The sequence below is a fragment of the Schistocerca americana genome, chromosome 8 (assembly GCF_021461395.2).
Source record: "Schistocerca americana isolate TAMUIC-IGC-003095 chromosome 8, iqSchAmer2.1, whole genome shotgun sequence".
Classification (NCBI taxonomy): Eukaryota; Metazoa; Arthropoda; class Insecta; order Orthoptera; family Acrididae; genus Schistocerca; species Schistocerca americana.
This window is the reverse complement of record NC_060126.1, coordinates 395,221,585-395,242,773: the sequence shown is the minus strand read 5'-3', so window position 1 is coordinate 395,242,773 and position 21,189 is coordinate 395,221,585. Positions and strand designations below refer to the sequence as shown.

Below are 21,189 nucleotides of genomic sequence, written 5' to 3'. Positions count from 1 at the left end.
TTCCCAGTAGTGTAACGTAACTGAAATGTCCCAGTACGTATTACAAACAAGAGGTATTTATGGGGCTTTGGAGGGAGGGTATAGCTAACTTAGTTTTAGTCTCTATTATTTAGTTTGTGATACACGTTTATTACTGAATTAACAAAATTGTATCGTTTACATTGAAGGCTAGCTATTCGTAATATTACATTAAGAACTATTTTTAATGAGAAGAAACGCGGAATTTCGCCTTTACGAGATTTTATTTTAAACAAAAACTTTGAAACAACCAATCTGATGACGTTACATGCGTATATGGTGCAATTAGCGACTGTAATACACGCAGCGCTATAGCACACTGGCAATGTTTTGGTCAGAGTGTCATGGCAGCGAGCCACGCCCCCATGGCTTCAAAACGTAGTACGGCTGGGATACGTAGTGCCATTTCCCCTTATTCTTACCTCCATGTTATATTCGATCGATCTAACATCTTTGATTTTGTCTGATGATTCAGTACTAACATCTCTGTAACTGGGTGTGTTTGGTCTCCGCCATTTGTCAAGGAAGTGTTTACTTTTGTTTTGTTGCAAAACCATAGCAACTGTTAAGTAAAACTGGCGGTGTAGATGTGTGAAGCGGTTAGTTGTTGGCTAGGTCTGTAGGTGTTGATTGACTGCGTAAGAACTTTTTTTTCGGTTGTGACTATTAAAATGGATTTACGGCTGTTTACGATTTGGGTCGGTTTCTTCTCTGTTGGTAAGTTTAATCTTTGTTTCTAGTTAATGCAACCTCTTATAAGCAATTTGCTGTGGCAGTCAACGAATAAAAATTTCGCGGGTTTAGGACACAATAAAATATTTTCATGCACCTGGAGATTTTTAGTTTTTATAGCTTTCATGCCCATGTATGAGTTTTGTACTCTGAGCCGTTCATATTTTGCATAACTATTTGTATTAGTACACTTTTTGCGACGAAGAATTTAGGTAAATAGTTGCAGACAACACTGTGATTACCAACATATCTAAATTTTTTTCGATAGTCGCGCATGGTAATGAATTTCGAATATTGATTGCTGTGTGATAACAGAATCAGCTGTAATTTACACTATTAACAATTGATATCATGAGTGCTGAACCATTTTCAAATATTTTCCCTTCTCTAACTTGTACGACACTTTGTAAAATTAGATACTAGCATGTGAACAATCGTATGGGAAACGACATGGATATCAAGCTGATGGAAAGGTTATCTAATGTTGGATATCAGATTAAACTTCAAGCAACACATTTTCCAACTTTGAAATCTATGGTAATATCAACGTACAGATAATTTTAAAGCTGGGGCAGTCACAGCTAAGGTACTTATACATAACCGATTGACAATTCATACAGTACAACAGTGTTTCAATAGAGGTATTAAAACTAATTATAATAAAAGCTGAATGAAAAGTCCAGTAGTCTGCTTGAATCGATTAGAGACTCACACTTCCATAAATGCTATGTCACAAGGTACAGGGAGCCACAGAGTGACAGTTGGCATAGCCAAGCAAAGTTCTAAGACCACTTCATTCGATAAAATATGTGTCAATAATGAATGTCTAGTCTGTGAGCTTCTGGACGCTAATCACTGCACACACTACAATAGCACACAGGACATCTCGTGCTTTCATCGTCTGCTGCTATGATTATTATTGTTATGTTTGTGACAATCACTCATATGCATGTCGGCTTTTGGACTCTATATTTTTCTGGATAACGTTTACAAAGGGCGTTGTTTGATGCTTGACATAGGCCTACAGAGCTTATGTTAATTGGTAAAGTGATGACAGTTCATGATTTCAGCAGACTGGACATTCATCAGTTTTGTATCAGACTGACATAGGTGAAAGGAGTAACATATTAATTAACAGAGAGGAAGTTAGTCAAAGAACTTTTATTGCAGATGATATAATTGCAAACTAATGAAAATTTTTGAAGGAAATAATAACTTCATACAGACCATGTTCAATCAGAATCAGACAAAACTCATCATAAATACCTTCACGAGGAAGTGTTAAGAAGTAGTAAAAATTCAGAATAGAAAACAGTTAAAAAACAATAAATTTGAAGGGAAGAAAGGGGTTGAGTAGACATCATATTTCAGCATATGTGTTAGGAAGCACAAAAGTTGATAGCACAAACAAATTGTCCAAAAGTCCAAGATACCAATATAAACATTCTGATAATTCACAAGAGGAACTGAAACATTCTTAATTATGCTTATCGGAAGTAATGCAAGATGAGACATAGAGAACTATTTGAGGCCTGGAGATGGTGCTATGTCAAAGAAATAGCTGTAGCTGAGGAGTTGTGACACATTAAGGAAAATGCAGAATTATTTGTAGAATGTTTATAACAAAAAAACTTCTCGAAAACTGAAACAATGTTGAAAGGGTTTACTTCATAAGAAAGGAGACAGATAATGTGTAAATAATAATAAAAATCCCTATTGGTCTTTTCTCCACACTGCATCAGATACAAAAAACATCAAAAAGTACATGAAGGGGGCCATTTGGTTGTGGGCAGTGAGTCATTTGCAGGCCCTGGCTTGAGTGTTAAATTCAAATGGTGGCAGGTTTGTTTGGGTGGGGAGGGTGAGGTTTCATAAATGACATTGTTTTCTTTTTATTGAGCTGTGTGTTCTTATTGTTTCTTTGTTTTTAAAGTGGTTTGTGAATTGTGTAATTGTATTACTGTTGTTTGGTCTCTTTTTTGTGTTACCTATGTGTCTCAATCCCACATTCATGGGGAAGTTGGCATCTAATACATTTGATTCTTGGTTTTGTTGAACTTACTTTTGTTTTGTAAGTTTTAATCTCTGTGTATTAGTATTAGTGTTTTAAGTTATGCAATATAGGTTAGCTGATGTTGTCAGTACCACATTTTGTTAGTTTTCACGATTGTTTCACCATGTGTATTGTTGTTGCTTCGTGGCTTTTTGTGGTATGGTCTAGGATTTTTGTAGTGGTTTGGGACTTTCTAGATGAGATATATAGCTCAACTGATGTTTTCGATACCAGTTACCATTTGGTTGCTTGTATTGTGCATTTTTTGCTTTTTTGAATTATTGTTTGTTCTTGTTTCTGTCGTGGCATGTATATTTTGCTATTGATATGATTTTGCCATTGTTATCTTAGATAGGCCTATTTGTTCTTGCTCAAAACCCCTCTTTTTCCTTCAGTAGTCCCATTAGCTTCAATATTTATTAATAAGAATTTGTGTGATTCTGTACTTGATGTCTATATGATTGTACCATGGAAACATTTAAGGTTATTGGTCACCATTTTGAAATAATAATTGTGCTGCATCTTGAGAGTTGATATGACATTAGTCAGGGCTGACACGTGATTTTGAATGACATGGTTTATTCACTAGCAGCGTGTGGATATAATCAGTGACTTCTATAAAAGATTAGCATTACTGTGGGGCTACATAGTCACTTAAAACATCCCTCAAATGTAAAACATTTTTGATTCTGATCTTAATTTCCTTTCCTCTTCCTATAACTTGATACATAAGGTCTACTGACAATCCATGTAGGATTCCAATGTAACTCATATTTTTCTTGGTTGAATTTCTTTTTACTCATTCTGTACAGGAAAAGAGAACATTAGGACTAACATCCCATCAACAGTGATGTTATTAGAAATTGTGCATAAACTCTGATTGGGGAAAGACTAGGAAGGAAGTCGGCAATCACCTTTCAAAGAAAACGTGAGCATCCACCTTAAGCAATTTAGGAAAATCACCTAAACATTAAATCTGACTGGATGGGGATTTTTGAGCCAGTGTTATCCCTGGGACATTGTGCTAACTATTCTACATGGGAGGCATTACAGTTATCAGTGTTGTAGCCATCACTCTGTTAGTGTGCAAATCTGTAAATTTGGCTCTCCTAGCCTACACACATTTGTGTACATGTGGGGAAGTTTCTGTGAGTGTTATAACATTTTTGAATAATTGTGGGGAAGTTCGTGGTCTTATTTGAGCAGCTCTTTTCTACATTGTAAACATTTGTTTAAAGGAGGATTTTGCCCCAAAATGCTATTCTATAAGGTTACAAGGGACTGGAAGAAATGGCTCTACCAGCAGAATGAACTCAATTGAAGTCTTGACAAAGATTAAGTATTCTCCAGGACATTCAATTTAATTAATGTTAATTGTTTTGTTTAAACAGTTTATGCTCAGCGGACACCTACAATATCATACATATCACAAGAACAAATCAAAGACATTGGTGGCACTGTGGAACTTGAATGCTCAGTGCAGTATGCGCAGGACTATCCTGTGCTATGGATGAAAGTGGATCGTAATAGGCAAGTTGATCCCTTACCTATATCAACTGGAAGTTCATTGATTATTCGTGACAGCCGATTTGCTTTGAGGTATGATACAGCCAGTTCAACATACACCTTGCAGGTAAGTACACAGAGAATGTGTATCACATACACTATGGAGATTATTACTATTATTTTTGTTAAAAATATTGGCTTCAGATACTAATGCACTGCATAGTATGGATAACTGCTGGTGTTCTTGGCTTCACAATTACTGTATCCTTCAGATAAACTTTAAAAACAAGTACACCAAATACAGAAATGACAATAAAATGTTAATTATAAGGAAAATGTATTGTGACTGTGACCTGCTTAAGGTTTGAGTTGCTTTATCCTTTCTGTAAATTCAGCCAGTACTGATGATGTTAAGGAATGATAGGTTTAAGGAGATAAAATATACACTTTTTAAAACCTGACTGCTGTCCACATTTGTGTTCCATAAAGAAGAAATTTATGGTGTGTGTGTGTGTGTGTGTGTGTGTGTAAGCAATATGTATACCTATGTAATGTGTGCTACTAAACGGTTAACTCGATTCATAGTGCACAGTCCGGTTACAGGTTTCCTATCAGCTTCCAGGAGCAACAAAAAATTGATTTTAAATATTTCATATAAAAAATTAAGGTGCTGTTGTAAACTACTTATTAAAAGGTATAATCTTATGTTGTAGGTCAGCTCAGTAAGACAAGTGTTACACTTATGGGCTTTGTACATAACTTGAGGCTGCGTAACTCAGTGCGCCAGTTACCTAGGCTATATTCATCCAGTATTTGAGAATGAGAGCGCTTAGCAATTTTAAATAAATTTTATACATAATTTCAAACCTTTACAAAACTTTTTTTCTGGCATTGCCCTTCCCAGAAGACTTGAAAGGAAGAAGAGTTTATCACTTGCTACATTTACACTGTTCATGCAGTAAAACATCAGCATCTTGGATGATGATTTAATTTATTACTAAATTTACTTGCAACACATTTTTCAGACATTATCCATGTATACCAGTTATTGCGCATGCAAAATTATATCATTGTATGATGTGCAGGCGGTGTGACAACATAAGCATTGAGATAAGGAAGAAAATCAGCTTTTGCTTGAAACAGAGCACAAGTTGCCCAAACTATATTCGTTGGTGTTTTGACAGTGAGAGCACTTAGTGACTTCCAGCAAACTTAAACATGGTTTCAAACCATTTCTAAACTTTTTCTCAGTTACATGGTCAATGTCAAATATTCAATACATTGACTTATTTGTAAAATATTTAGCTGTTTAAAACAAATTTTCTTTTCACTAGTTTTTCTTAGTGCGTGCCACAAATTGGCACAGTTACAGGAAATAAAAATGAGCAGTTTGTAATTGTGCATGATTTTCAGATAAAGGACATTCAAGAGACTGATGCTGGTTTTTACCAGTGCCAAGTGATCATTGGTTTGAACAACAAAATAACAGCAGAAGTAGATCTTCAAGTCCGCCGTCCACCTGTAATTTCAGACAACTCTACGCGCTCATTAGTTGTAAGTGAGGGACAGGCTGTAAGACTTGAATGTTATGCTGGAGGCTATCCTGCACCCCGTGTTTCTTGGCGTCGTGAGAATAATGCTATCCTTCCTACTGGAGGCTCTATATATAGGTAAGAGAAATTGAAATTTCTGGTATTATTGTTATGTTCTACATATTTTTTGCCAATACTCGTATGTCAATCACGTATTTCAAGAACACATGGGGAAACGTACAGTAGTGAGTACAGAAACTAGATATGATGAGATGTAGATCAAATGTGACGAAACCTGATTTTAAAAGTATCATTGTACAATATGTGCAGTGACACGTATGTACTATAGTTTGGTTGGCACCAACTGTCGTCCTTATATTACACATGCAGGATGTCAGTAAGCTTTTTTATTGCCTCACTTACTGGATAAAAGTAAAACTGTGTCTCATAAAGTTATTTCTTCTTGTAATGTCATGACTCAGAGGTAATAACTGATACATTATAGGCTTGGCCAGAAAGTAATTGAAGATTGCATCGAAGTGTGGAAAAAACTGTTGGCTGCTGACAAAGGGACAGAACTGTGGTGGAACTGCTTCCTTTGAAAGGTGCTAGAAGCAATGAGAGTTTGTGTGGAAGGATGCATAAACTATTTGAGTGATGAACTGACAATACAGTAACACACAATAAAATTTCTGTTCTGTTTGGTGTTTGTGTTTTGATTCAATACTTTTGGGTCTCAACTTTTTGGTCATGGTCCCAGTCACACATTATTGCATCATAATCACACTCAAGTCCATATCCAAAGGCAGAGTCATCAGTGAAATTCAACACTCAGCATTGAAATCACATTTATTATGAACATCAGAGCAGACCTGACCAGGACAGAGAGTGCAGCTATTTATAGAAACATCAAATATTCCAGAGTATACAAGCATAAGATATTTCAAGAACCTTCTAGAAAAGATAAATACTAAGTAACAAATAATTGCTGGTGGTCAGGTTTGAAATGGTGAAACACAGCACGCTGCCAGCAACACCGACAACTACGCCACACTGCACACTACATATCTTGTGGCATTGCTCCTCTCCTGTAGAAACAGTAGTCTGCCTTTTCAGAAGTTCTCATTGGAATTTATTGTAGCACCCTGGATCTAGATCTCCTCAGTGGTCCTCTGTATGGTGACACTGTCATGTGAATGCATTCTGGTCGTGTCGTTACATTCTTTTCACTATGATGATATCTCCCATCGTTGACGTGCGCCTCTGGCTGTAGTAGATCTTCATCCAGAAGACATGAGCAGTGACTCTGCTCTTTTGTCTTCCTGATGAACAGTCATATTCCTTGACTTCATATGTGTGTGTCCAACAAGCAAAGAATGATATGATATGGCCCGAGTTGCACTTTAGAAATTTTTCTGACAGTCCTACTTTCTGCACAGGTGTAAAAATCTGAACCAAGTCTCCTGGGCTATATATCACTGCCCAATATGTGGTGTTTTAGCATTCTTTCTTTCTTATGGGTGCCCAGGATCCATATGCACTCATCTTCACATAGGACCAATCGTCTGGTGTGTATATTCTTGTTCTGGCAAGAGGACCATTTTTGTGCAATGTCCGGCTTGTTGCCTAAAATTTTAAGGTGACAGTTTCAAAGTATTGTCAGGGTGGCTTTTTAAGTGATCAGCCAGCCACATATTCCTGTGAATCTATTTATTTTTCCTCTTGTCGTACTTGTGTTTTAGTTGACAGTTTTAGAACATCTGACCATTCTTAACGTTGCCATGTGTGTTAGCTAGTGTGATTATGGAGGTGATCATAGGTGAGATTGGGAAAGAGTGTGTGATTGCTTTTTATTCTCTTTATCACATTTTCTAAGTTTTAGGCACATTAGTTTCTACTAATGTTCGTAAGTCCAATTGAAATGGGAGTAGTGTACCCATCATTGTTTCTGCCTCACGACCTTGGGGCAAAAAGAACAGTGTGAAACTTATATAGTGCCTTCATTCACTGTGTTATATTTGAATGTCATGATGAGCAGTATTGTATCCTAAACTCTCTGTTCAGCATCAATATACACCGAAGGTATGTCGGCCAGTGTCTTATTGAAGCATTATTATGTGATGCCATTTGTCTATGGATGGTAGGCAGTGATCTCTTGCAAGGAGCTTTACACTCTCTGTGGTCTCTTCAGATGGCACAGCTTTGGTGACAGACTATCGTCCACTGATTCCCATTTGTTGAATTCGGGAACATCCCCAAGAGATTGGTTTGAACTCTCTGAAATAGTGCTGCTGCAAGTTGGATTGGTACCAGAGGCCCCAGAGGTAATTGGAGCACATCGTTCTATCATTGACTTTCCTTATGTAGAGTCTAACAGACCTGACCAGTTATACCTTCTTCTGACTGTGTCTAAAGTCTTCATGCATCCCATGTGACCAGATGTAATAGCGTCATGGAAATACAGGGTGTACATGAAGTCTGGGAACATTTTCAATTATTTATTGCACAAGAACTAAACATTGGACAGATGTCGTACATATCACATTTTGAAGGGAAACTCTGAAAGTTTATTTTACAAACATTCGATATGCGAACCGTGAGTGACCTGGCAGACGTCAATACGGTAATCGAATTCTTACCGTACCCGACCCAGCATGGCATCATCGACTGTGGCAGTCGTTTTCTGTATTCTCTCCTGGAGCTCTGCTACATCATTTGGTGAAACACCAGATCTTTAATGTGTCCCCTCGGAAAAGTCGCGTGGAGTGAGATCTGGTGACCGGGGAGTCCATTTCATGAAACAGCTGTCCCCTTCTGTAGCATGGCTCTGTGTTTAGGTACACATGAACTTCCGATGAAACTGGGGTGTCATTGGAGCCATTTCGAGTTCACGGGCTGCGCGACGCACCGATTTCTTTGTACTCCTTATGAATGTGTCTCGTACTGAGGTGTCCGCTTCTCTTTGCCGGGCACAAGCAACCCATCATAGCAAATTTGTTGTGCCAGTGGTAAATGGCCTTCCTTGTTGGTGGCTTCTTACTGTACTTGGTTCTCAACATCTGTTGGACAGCTGTAGCACACTTGTTTTTGTCAAACTCCAACACACAGAAAGCTTGCTCCGCACCTGAACTCGCCATGTTTGCAACTAGCACTGACTATCGGCAAATTACCTAACTACACTGTGGTGGTCAGGATTTCTCTTCAAAATGACATATATATGGTTTCTGTACAATGTTTGGTTCTTGTGCAATAAATGATTGAAAGTGTTCCCGGACTTTATGTACATCCTGTACTTGAGAGTACAGGATGAGCTGGAATGACAAGAAACCACTAGGCCAAATTTGATTGTAGTTTCTCTTGTACAATGCTTCATTCATTAAATGGAATTTTCCTTTGCTTGGCTCCTCCTGCTTCATGGCTTGTCTGGTTTTCAGTAGTGCTGGATCTTCCTTGCATTCAGCATCAATATCATTCAGTGCAGTGATGACTGAGATTTCATCCACACTGCTGTGCTCTGCCAAAGGATTCTTTGAAACACTGTTGACATCCTTGTATTTGCATCCAGTTTTGTATGTCACTGTGAGGTCATAAACTTGAAGCCTTAGTGCCCATCTTACCAGTCAGCCTAATGGATTTTTCAGCTAGCGTAGAAAATGATGGTCCTTCAGAATGGTGAATGGTTTGCCTAATAAATATAGTCAGAACTTGCCAATAGCCCAAAACATCTGCAAGGCACTCTTTCTTGGTTGTAGAGAGTTAATTTAGGACTTGAAGAGCACTCTAGAGGTCAGGGTACCACAAACCTTACTATGGCAGGGTACAGTGGAGCCATGAATGGATGCCCAGTAGCCATCCAATGTTTTGTTGTCAAAACATCATTGTTAAAACATCAATTTATTGTTCATCAACTACAGCAATTGTGATGATACTTGGAGAAGTCAGTGCATCCACAGCATAAACTGTACATGGACTGTGAGGAGGCATGGCCGTCACCGGCCAGCCTGACACGTTTTGGTGTTGTGCAGCTGGCGGGTGATGATGCCAGTGATTCTCAGAGGACGCCGACTGGAACAAAGGTGACATGGCTCGTGGCAGCAGCATTGTTTGCCCACATGAGCAGAGGTAGGCAGCAAGAAGTTTGCCTGCAAAGGCGATGGTGGCTGAATGACTACACAGCTCCAGGCTTGAATGGTATACCTCCAGAGTAGAATGCTGGCAGCAGGTGAGGTAGGGCCGAGGGTGACCCACTGTTTGGAGGGTACTAAGTCCACAGCATTGGACTCGGCATGAACAACAGGGCCACAGCTAGCAGCAGCAAAGTCCGAAAGTGGATAGTGGTTGATACGTAAAGACTTGCGGACTGTTTTTTTCCTGAAGCACCGGTTTCTGTCACATAACAATAACCAGGACCAAGGCTCAGACGTGAAGCAATCACGTTACCAATGCCTTTTCCACTGCATTGATGATGTCATGACTCTGGTTCCTATGCTATGTGGCAACTGCTCAGGACAGCATTAGCTGTGGAAAGTTTCTCAGTTTTACTGAGCTGTGGCCAGTAAATTGTTTGTACTGCAGCCAGTACTGTGGAAGCGATAGCTACCACATTTTCAGTGTCTTTCTGAATTTGCACTGGAACTGTGTCTATCCTACAACAGCCAGCTTTGGTGTAAAGTTCTGTCTAAATCCTTTATGGATTTGAGCACATTCCGAGAAATACATGTTGCTTTTGGCAAGATGTATTTCTCATTTGCTACTTTGAGCACAGTCACTTTTGTATCACAGAGTATGTGGTATTCTTTACATGATGACAATAGGCATTCAACATTACAGAAAGGGAAGCCCGTGAATCAACTAATGCACAGACATGTTGATTGTTGACAATGACATCAGTGAGATTTCCTTACATCTTGGTTATTGTCATTGATGGATTTGCATATGAGCTGGCCTCACCTCCATAGGTGGTCATCTCAAGTTTTCATGAAGTAGGTGGCTAGACGAGTGGCCAATATGTCTTTTCAGAGACTGGGAACTGCTACAGTGTGGGAGTGAACTTGTCCAGGGTGCGGCAATGGGCTTCATCTCACAGATTGACTATAATCGTGTGCGGTTGGCTGGCGTGAATAGAACTGTTGTGACGGTTGATGTACGAGGGTGTAGTAGTCGCTGAAAACTCACCTTCTTCCTCTGGAGTAGCACACGACACATCTGGGTTGTCCACAGTGAAGACACACTGGTGTGGTGTTCTCTGCCCTCCAAATACCTCTTCTTCTATGGGGCATCATACTTTGTGTGGGAGTTGGTTGTACCTGTGTTAGTTGGGTGCTAGGTTGTTGTTTGACAGCAGTGTCATCCAAGTTGGCATAGTCCATTCTTCCTGGCCTTTCATCTGATGGCAGAGGTTGTTGCTTAAGATCGATGCACCTCTTCAGCATTCTCTGTTACCTTCTGATGTGCTGGGTCAAACGCTGATGAATGCTTGATGTTCAACGGACTTACTGCCGGCTTGGAATCCATTGGTCCACTGAAAATACACACTGCCCCGCCCATGTAGATGATGGCTTTTACATTGCCTAATTGGAGTCACACTGATGTAGGTGTTGATAATTCCCCAACTTCTCCACCAAACTGTGTCATATCATCACCACATTCATGTCCAAATCTGAAAGCGGGGTTGTCAGTGGAATGATGTAAAACCCTTAGCACTGAAATCACATTTATTATGGACAGTGACTGACAGCCAGAACAGAACAAACCTCCTGGACGGAAAGTGCAGCTATTTATAGAAACATCGAATATTCCAGAAAGGTAATATTTAGATAAACATTGAATATTCCAGAATGCTGGTATTTAGACAAACATTTAATATTCCAGAATATACAGACATAAGATATTTCAAGAACCTTCCAGAAATAATGAGTGCTAAACAACTGATAATTGCTGGTGGTTGGGTTTCAACTGGCGACTTGCAGCACCCCAGCCAGCGTGCTAACCACTATGCCACAGTGCATCTCAGCTTACAACTATATTGTTAGTACATTGTAGTTTTGGAACAGTTGCCAAGTTGAGATGTCTAAACCCAAACTGATTTCAAAACCCCTAATTACCTGGGTCACCTCTTTATTACCTTTTCTTTCATCTAGCTTCTCCTAATTTGCTCATGAAGAAAATTGTTGTTTGACGGTCAGGTTCTGGCTTTATCAAGATTTTCTGATGTCTAGTTTTTCACAAAGTACAGACATATTATGTCTTCCAGTGTTAATCTGTTACCCTTGTATCTATACATTTTTCTCAAGATAATCTAATGTTCTCTGGTCTGCATTATAAAATCCCATTCAATTAGTGTGGCGTATGAAATGTTCAAACCAGGAACTTACACGTAAATTTTGTTACATACATGTACTGGTCCTTGCATATATAAATGTGTTTGTACTGAACCCATTTACATACTGCTTTGCTGATAATCCTTATTAATCATAGAGAAGGTGCATTATTTAACATTTAACACTAGCAATCGCATGGTGTATTATGTACCCATTCATGATAAGTGACTATTTGTTGGTACTGCGTTGTTATTTATAGCAATGCAGCGTTAAATCTTCCAGTGATTACACATAACATTTAAGCTTATGCTTAACAATAGTTTCATATTGTTATAAATGCCATTTTGTTACATTGGAATAATTTACTTGCAAAGTAATCGTCTTCGATCTCTGGTGAATGCTTACTGCATTTCTCACAGAGAATGTTTAAAAATGACTTATGCAAACAAAATCATTACAAGAACTACATCATATTGTTGTGGAGCTAACTTGTCTTTCCTTAAATTCCACATCTGGCTTTTTTCTTCATTAACTGCTCTTGTATATGTGTCGCTTGAACTTTGCAATAATGCAGATACATGCTAACTACGTTCTTTAGAAAAACTCGATGTGGATGTTTCTCATTATCTTAAACACCATCTGTGTATTCTTATTAGCTTATATTAGCTACATTCAGTAATGCATAACATATAGCCTCTGTCACTGAATATTTATTGGACTTTTGTGAAACAGTATCAGCCCCGTCCCCTTCCCCGTTGTTTTATTGTAATCGGGTATAATGTGAAGTATATTTGTTCGCTTAATGTGAAGTATATTTGTTCGCTCATCTATCGTTCCTTCATAGTACGTTGTGAAAATTAGTACATCATATTTTTTACGTTCAAGTGCATATGATACCATAGTAATGTCTTTCTGGTATCCAAAAACTGGTAAACTTATTTCTCTAAATGATTTTGTTTCATAGTGGAGAGAGCACCAGCAGATACCTAATACACCAGTTATCTATTGCCACATTTCTATATGTGCCTTTTATCAGCTTGGTTATTCTACACACAATATCAAATGGCTTATTAGAAGCACAAAAGGGTCGTTTGGCAGTTTGCCACACTAATCTTTCAACAAACCAATGTAAAATTGCATCACACAGAGCAAATATTTTGATGCCATATTTAGCTGGTGTGTTGGGAATTTATTGTATGAAGCTGCTGAGCTTTGTGCACCAATTTTGTCACCCATGTGTAAAAAGTAATTATTGGAAAATATGCTACACTTAAACTGTGTTTCACAATGCTCCCATTCTCTGTAACAGAAATAGTGTCATCTCCTATGGCTTCTTTCCCCTGTCTCTCTTTTAACAAAATTCCATATTGATTTTATTTTGTTATTTGATGTGTCAATTTCAGACAAGATGTACATATTCTTGGATTTTTTATAACTTGTAACAGTAGGGCTTGTAATAAGAAAGTATTTATGGCTATTTTGTAAAAGTCATTTTTTTGTTGTGGAGAAACTCTGATACCTGCAGTGATCCAAGGTTTCTTTAATATTTCACCATTATTACATTTAATTATTTTTTTATGCAAATTACTTACAAAAATTGGATTCAAATGGATTAAAAAAATATGTTGTTTTGTAAAATTCACCGTAGTCTAACTTTTTTAAGCTTTCTCTAAAACCTTCAGTAGTTTTGTCATTAATGAGCCACACAGTTTTTTTAGTGTGTTTCTGTACAGTACATGGAGCTAAGTTATATAGTGTGATTAACTGTGTATCATATCTGACAATCTGTTTACAACTGGGTAGATATGTCTCTTCTTAACTTCTTCTTGTTTAGTCAATACATTATCTCTAAGGGTACTGCTATCTTGAACAACTCTAGTAGGAAAATTATGACTGATACCAAATTGTAAGTGGCTAAAAGCACCTCTAGATTTCTCTTCCTGTCCGATTACTTCAAGAAACATACATTAAAATCACCACAAATTTATAATCCCTTTCCTGTCTGATAGAAAGTACAGTAACTCATCAAAATTTTTCATTATAATTTTCAAATTACCCAGTGGAGACCCATATACTGTAACAATCACAAATCTTACCCTTCCCAATAGTACTCACAGGCACATGCTTCTACGTCCTGATCTGTACAGAATTTATTTATTTCCACATTTCTATATTTAGATCCTGCTTCTCCTTTGTCCATGTTGGTTCTACATGAATATGCAACTAAGGTGCATGATGCTGTATGTCACTCAAAAGACTGAACTTTCTCCTCTGTTGGTGTATCTTAGTAATTCAAGCACTGATGTGCAGTTGGAGAGAATAATGATCGGTTCATCCAGCTGACTCTTGGTGTATGGAAGTGCTCATTGTATGACAATAATCTCTGCTGTCATTGTTATTTCTTTAGACAGTATGAATTTCTTATGCTGTGACAACTGCTGTCGATATAAGCATAATCACATCCCTCTTTGTTCTTCAAAGATTACCTCTTTGTCTTTCTACAGTTGGAGGGGTGCTGAATCATTTGTGTGTTTCATAGTCAGACTGCATGTCTAATACAGCTTCTGCTTCTAAAATATTGGATTGCTAACTTGAGACATAGTGATAAAGTTATTTTTATATGTAAGCTAGTTATCGCACGTTCCACAAGAGGAGTAGTATTTTTGTTGAGGCAGTATCTGTATGTGGAACAGAAGCTAATTAAGCAATGAATATCTTGCACTATCTGATCTTCTACATGCTGCAACCATTTTAGCAAAAATTTGCATTTAATTATTTGCAGTGTAGGTGTAAAAGTGGCTCATTTACTTCAGTTAAGACTAGTTCCTAACAGCTTGAAGTCAATAGAAACCAAATTATTTACCCCATGCATATGTTTATGACCTGTGAAAGCATGTTAATGTCTTACTGTAATAGAGTTAACTGAAGGCTTTTATTAATAGAGGTAAATTGCCTAGGTATTAAAAGATAGTTTTTATTCTTCACCACTATATTTCTTAACTACATGAATGATGCCACTTTCTTGTACATTGGTCTAAAATTGTTTTATCACTGTAATCAATTACATCTGTTCTCTGTCTGCAGTCATAAATTAAAAGAAATTTAACATATTTTGTACAATGTTTCAGGTCAACTGTGAAGTTGTCAGTAGTTGCTATTAGCAAATATTTTCAGAAATAATTCCTCTGTACAATTTCTATTACAGAGGGAATGTCTTGAAGATTTCCAGGATTGGGAAAGAAGATAGAGGTACTTATTATTGTGTGGCAGAAAATGGCGTTGGCAAAGGAGCACGGCGCAACATAGCTGTTGAAGTGGAGTTTCCACCTGTGATAACAGTACCAAGACCTCGTCTTGGGCAGGCTTTGCAGTATGACATGGACTTGGAATGCCATGTTGAGGCTTACCCACCCCCTGCCATTACATGGTTGAAAGATGAAACTGTCCTTTCGAACAACCAGCATTACAGGTTCGTACAGTTCACGTCATCTACTGTGTGTGTTTGTTTGTTTGTTTGTTTTACAGTCTGGTGATCTTGTAACAGTAAAACAGCAAACCAAGTTCTCTACGATTGTGTCCAGTGTGCCAGTTCCCTCATGCACAACCAGTGCTGATTTACTGAGTATGGCACTGACTTTACCCTTACTTGTCAATTCAATACCTGTGCAGACTACGGTAGCTGAAGAAAAGAAAATCTCTTAATAAACCTTTAATCAAATAAATACAAAGCCACACAATCTTTACGAGACATATTGGCATTTTGTTCTTGGCAGTCCATCACGTAGTGAATGAGGGAAATGTTAAATGAACTAGATCTGCCCAAGGATCAAGGGGAAATCAGCCAGTACTGTGTGATGAGGAATACAAGCAATCAGAAGTACAGTGAAATTGACAGTGAGAGATTAGCAACAGGCATTGGAAAAACCGATAAATTTTAAGTTACAGACTGCAGCAGTGATCAGAGAGTACTGAAGCGTATACGTTGCAAAATTGAACAAAGTTGGTGGAAAACACATGAAGCAACATAAATAATATAAAAAGATAATAAATAATGTAAAAAGCTTCAGCTGTTACTGAGATTGTGAGAAAAAAAGAGGTCACAATAAGGTTACATAGTTTGAGGGAGAGAAGTATGCAATGAAGAAAATAGACCTTAATAGTCATGGCAGCTGCATTTAAAGGAGCTAATGTCAATAATCCATCACATTTGCTTTATATAATTAATTTACGTGAATTTTGGCGACAACATATGCATTTATTCTCACAAAAATATAAATCCTTAATAATTCCATAATTCACATGAATTTTGATGTGGTTGTTGTAGAAAAAGCTTATAACTGCAATACTCACTGTACAGGAGATAACTGCTGCCAGTGATGTATCATATTGCTGTTTGTAAGAACAATCATTCATACTAGTTATTATGATAGCAAACAGATGCTGGCTCTTATTGAATGACACACGTTTGACTAAAATCATTATAGGTTAGGCCAGATCGTTGTGAAACACACACAGACGCTTAAAATGCCGACATTTCAAGCGACTTTACAGTGGACCTCTTCAGAGAATTGATAAAGGCCTTTGTAAACCTATGGACATATTTATTGTTGAAGATTATACTGCAGAAATTACTCCACAAGTCATGAACATGTAGCAAACTCTTGTGATGTATGAAGTTGATGACAAATCATGTAACAGACATATTCTGAAACTGTTGAAAGCGTGTCAGGTTCCTGGGAATCAGAGTTGCTTAGAGGGAAGTATTATTTATATTAGGAATGAGCATCTGGGCAGTCAGCCAGGAAAAAGTTGTGTGTCACAACTAGTACCTAAAAACATTAGTATTGTAAGACTCACCAATGTAATTAATAATGGCTTGATATCTCAGATGATGGAGGATGTTACAGTTAAGCGCTCCATACTCTTTACAGTTTTGCTGCAAATGGAAGACTGTCCATATGCTCTTAGCACCAAGTAATTGTTCATGGTCAGGTTATTATGTACCTATCATCAGAATCCTTGAATTATGCGACAAGGAATTGCAGACTGATTTCTTGTTTTGAACTTTATGTCAACATGTGATGTAGTAGGCTGATGAGGGAATGAAATTGAAAAGTACTTTCTTTTCGTGTTCTAGTGATATTTCCTAGCAGCCATATTCTAGTTTGGCAAGAAACAAAATATGAGCACCTATGGCTGGCACTGTCAGATAGCTGAAGTTCAACATCCAGATAGTATAGAGATCACTGATTATGCTAAATTTCAGGTGTTTACCTCAACTCCTTACCCCGACTGGTTTGATGTGATGTGCTATGAATTCCTTTCTTATGCCAACCTCTTCATCTCAGAATAGCCTAGTGTCCTCAATTATTTGTCCCCCCCCCAGGTACCGATTTTCTGTTACTATAGAGTTCTTTTAACTGGGAACACTCTTTGCCTAGGCTACTCTGCTTTTATGTTCTTTTTGCTTTGTCTGTCGTTATTTTGATATCCAAGGTAATGGAATTCATTCCATAGTTTGTGCTCAATAGACTGTTTTTTCCAGCAATTCTTCTCAGTTTCATTAAGCTTAGCAACATCAGGGATTCGTATTATCAATATCGCTTCACCCTGTATCTTAATCCGACTCGAGCACTTTCTTGACCTTTGTCTTATTTTTTTCCCTCTTGGTTCTAGTACATATAGTTTATTACCCATCTTTTACAAATGCTTATGTCCATTTTATGAGGATTTCAATCATCCAATTTTACATTGTTGAACACATTTGATAGTTCAACATATCGTGTGAATATGGTGTTATTTTTCTCAAGTCTTGCTTTCATTACCAAGGGCAATATCAGAAATGCCTCTGTGGTGCCTTTACCTTTCCTAAAGCCAATTGGTTTCCCACCTAACGGATTCTGTTTTCTTTTCCATTCCTCTCTTTATTATTTTTTGTCAGCTACTGGGATGCATGAGCTGTTATTCTCATTGCATGATAGTTCTCAACACTTAGCTGCTCTTGGTATCTTTGGAATTATGTTGAAGATATTTTCCTGAAGTCTGATGGTTTGTTTCCAAACTCATAGATTGTAAAAACCAACCTGAATAGTCACTTGGTTGCCACATCCCCCAGTGATTTTATAAATGCCAAAGGATTGTCATCTGTGCCTTTCACCTTACATGGCCACAGGTCTTCCAGAGTTCTCTTAAATTGTGACTCTAGTAGTATATCCTCCCCTATCATTGATACTGACTCCCATTTCCTCTTCTGTCACATCTTCAGCTCCCTCGTAGGGGCTGTCAATGTACTCTCTCCATCTACCCGCACTCCCCTCTGCGGTACATATGTTAAAGGTAGAAGAGCTGCTGGAGTGTCCTTTTTTACCTATTTGGTTGTCATTTATGCATGCCTTAGCTATCAAATGATTCTCCTTTGTAATGGCCACTTCTAAGATGTCTAGAAATATGGTGCTCATCATAGTCCAGTTTTAGTTATATATAGTTCTACAACTCGAGTCCCTCTTTCCTTTTGCCCTATTCAACTCCACCCTCATATACACTGAGATGTCACTGTAGTTGAGACAGTAGACTTACTTTTGGAAGGAGTGGATTTCAGATACCCACCCAAGCATCCAGGTATGTATTTTCTGTGTTTTCACAAATGCTTTAAGGTTAATACAGGGATGGTTTCTTTGAAAAGGACATGGCCTATTTCCTTTTTACATTCTTGTCCAAGGAGCTAGAGTGGGATGCACTCAGCCTTGTGAGGCCAACTTAGGAGCTACTTAAGCAAGCAGTAGCCACTTTGAGGGTTGGAGAACTGATAATTGGTGGGAGAGCAGTGCTCTGATAAAATATGTTCCAGTACCACATCCAAATAATACACATATCTTTGTCCATTAGAAGCTTGAGGTTTATTTCTGATGCCTTTGTCATCAATAAGCTGTTAACTGGAATCTTCCTTTATGCAGCCCTGGCTTTTGCATGCAGCTCCATCCTCCCCTCCCCTGTCAAACATTTAAATTCTTACATGTGTACTATGTGCAGTATATTTTCATGTGCTACAGCATTGACAGCAAACTAAGAAACCAACAGATCATGAGGTCATGTGGTTATCCCTTGATATTGCTTTATTTGTGTGAACCTCTTCTGTTTCCCTTTTTTACAGCATCTCACATTTTGCAACAGCTGATGAATTTACTGACACAACACTTCGTGTGATAACAATTGAGAAACGGCAGTATGGCAAGTACCAATGCAAGGCAGCCAACAAACTGGGTGAAGCTCGGGAAGAAGTGGAGTTGTTTGGTGAGTCTTCTATGACCTTCAGTAGTAATATTAGTTAAACAGTACGTGCATGTGTTCTTGTTGGAATCTGCCAGAAACCTTGTGTAGTACAAGAAAGTTTTTGCGGTATCACATACATTTTAAATGCATGTTTCAGTATAGGCTGCTTGTTGCTTATTTATGGGCTAAACTTTATTTTTGTTGATGATGGCAGAAGCTGTTATTACTTTAAAAAACGTTACAAATTGTATTTCACATCTTTGCGAAGCATTTTGTTGGTATGCAGCAAGACTATGCATATGTGGTGCATGTATTACTGTGAAACAGAGACATGCTATCTTGCTGTTTACTTAAGACCAAGACCTTACAAAATGTGGTCTTCAGTACTATTGATTGCCTGCAGAGATTACATTCCATCTACAGTTTTGAGGGAGGCATAAAGTTATGAATATATGATAGACTGAAGTGTAAGTTAGTATCAGAGTTCATAATTCCTGTCATTGACCCCCTTATTAATTAGACATTGAAAATGACAGTCATTCTTTCTTTGTGACTTTCATGACTTTTGTTTTTTACTGGACACTGTCAGATTACTCCTAATTTGTGAAGAATGGATAGATAATACAGGGCTATTACAAATGATTGAAGCGATTTCATAAATTCACTGTAGCTCCATTCATTGACATATGGTCACGACACACTACAGATACGTAGAAAAACTCATAAAGTTTTGTTCGGCTGAAGCCACACTTCAGGTTTCTGCCGCCAGAGCGCTCGAGAGCGCAGTGAGACAAAATGGCGACAGGAGCCGAGAAAGCGTATGTCATGCTTGAAATGCACTCACATCAGTCAGTCATAACAGTGCAACGACACTTCAGGACGAAATTCAACAAAGATCCACCAACTGCTAACTCCATTCAGTGATGGTATGCGCAGTTTAAAGCTTCTGGATGCCTCCGTAAGGGGAAATCAACGGGTCGGCCTGCAGTGAACGAAGAAACGGTTGAACGCGTGCGGGCAAGTTTCACGCGTAGCCCGCGGAAGTCGATGAATAAAGCAAGCAGGGAGCTAAACGTACCACAGCCGACGGTTTGAAAAATCTTACGGAAAAGGCTAAAGCAGAAGCCTTACCGTTTACAATTGCTACAAGCCCTGCCACCCGATGACAAAGTCAAACGCTTTGAATTTTCGGCGCGGTTGCAACAGCTCATGGGAGAGGATGCGTTCAGTGTGAAACTTGTTTTTAGTGATGAAGCAACATTTTTTCTTAATGGTGAAGTGAACAGACACAATGTGCAAATCTGGGCGGTAGAGAATCCTCACGCATTCGTGCAGCAAATTCGCAGTTCACCAAAAGTTAACGTGTTTTGTGCAATCTCACGGTTTAGAGTTTACAGCCCCTTTTTCTTCTGCGAAAAAACTTTACAGGACACGTGTATCTGGACATGCTGGAAAATTGGCTCATGCCACAACTGGAGACCGACAGCGCCGACTTCATCTTTCAACAGGATGGTGCTCCACCGCACTTCCATCATGATGTTCGGCATTTCTTAAACAGGAGATTGGAAAACCTATGGATCGGTCGTGGTGGATTTCTTTCTGTGCGATTATGTGAAAGATTCAGTGTTTAAACCTCCTCTACCAAGAAACGTGCCAGAACTGCGAGCTCGCATCAACGATGCTTTCGAACTCATTGATGGGGACATGCTGCGCCGAGTGTGGGAGGAACTTGATTATCGGCTTGATGTCTGCCGAATCA

The 21,189-nt window shown here is 38.4% G+C and overlaps 1 protein-coding gene across 1 annotated transcript in view; it reads left to right on the top strand.

Annotated features, from left to right (window-relative positions):
• The first annotated feature begins 510 nt into the window (after nucleotides 1-510).
• LOC124544762 (lachesin) overlaps nucleotides 511-21,189 on the top strand; it is a 29,406-nt gene continuing 8,727 nt past the window's right edge. The window contains exons 1-5 of the mRNA XM_047123437.1: nucleotides 511-735; nucleotides 4,195-4,436; nucleotides 5,723-5,979; nucleotides 15,367-15,630; nucleotides 19,312-19,451. Of these exons, the coding sequence (XP_046979393.1) occupies nucleotides 690-735; nucleotides 4,195-4,436; nucleotides 5,723-5,979; nucleotides 15,367-15,630; nucleotides 19,312-19,451 (949 nt within the window). The 5' untranslated portion in view covers nucleotides 511-689. The remainder of the gene's footprint in view (nucleotides 736-4,194; nucleotides 4,437-5,722; nucleotides 5,980-15,366; nucleotides 15,631-19,311; nucleotides 19,452-21,189) is intronic.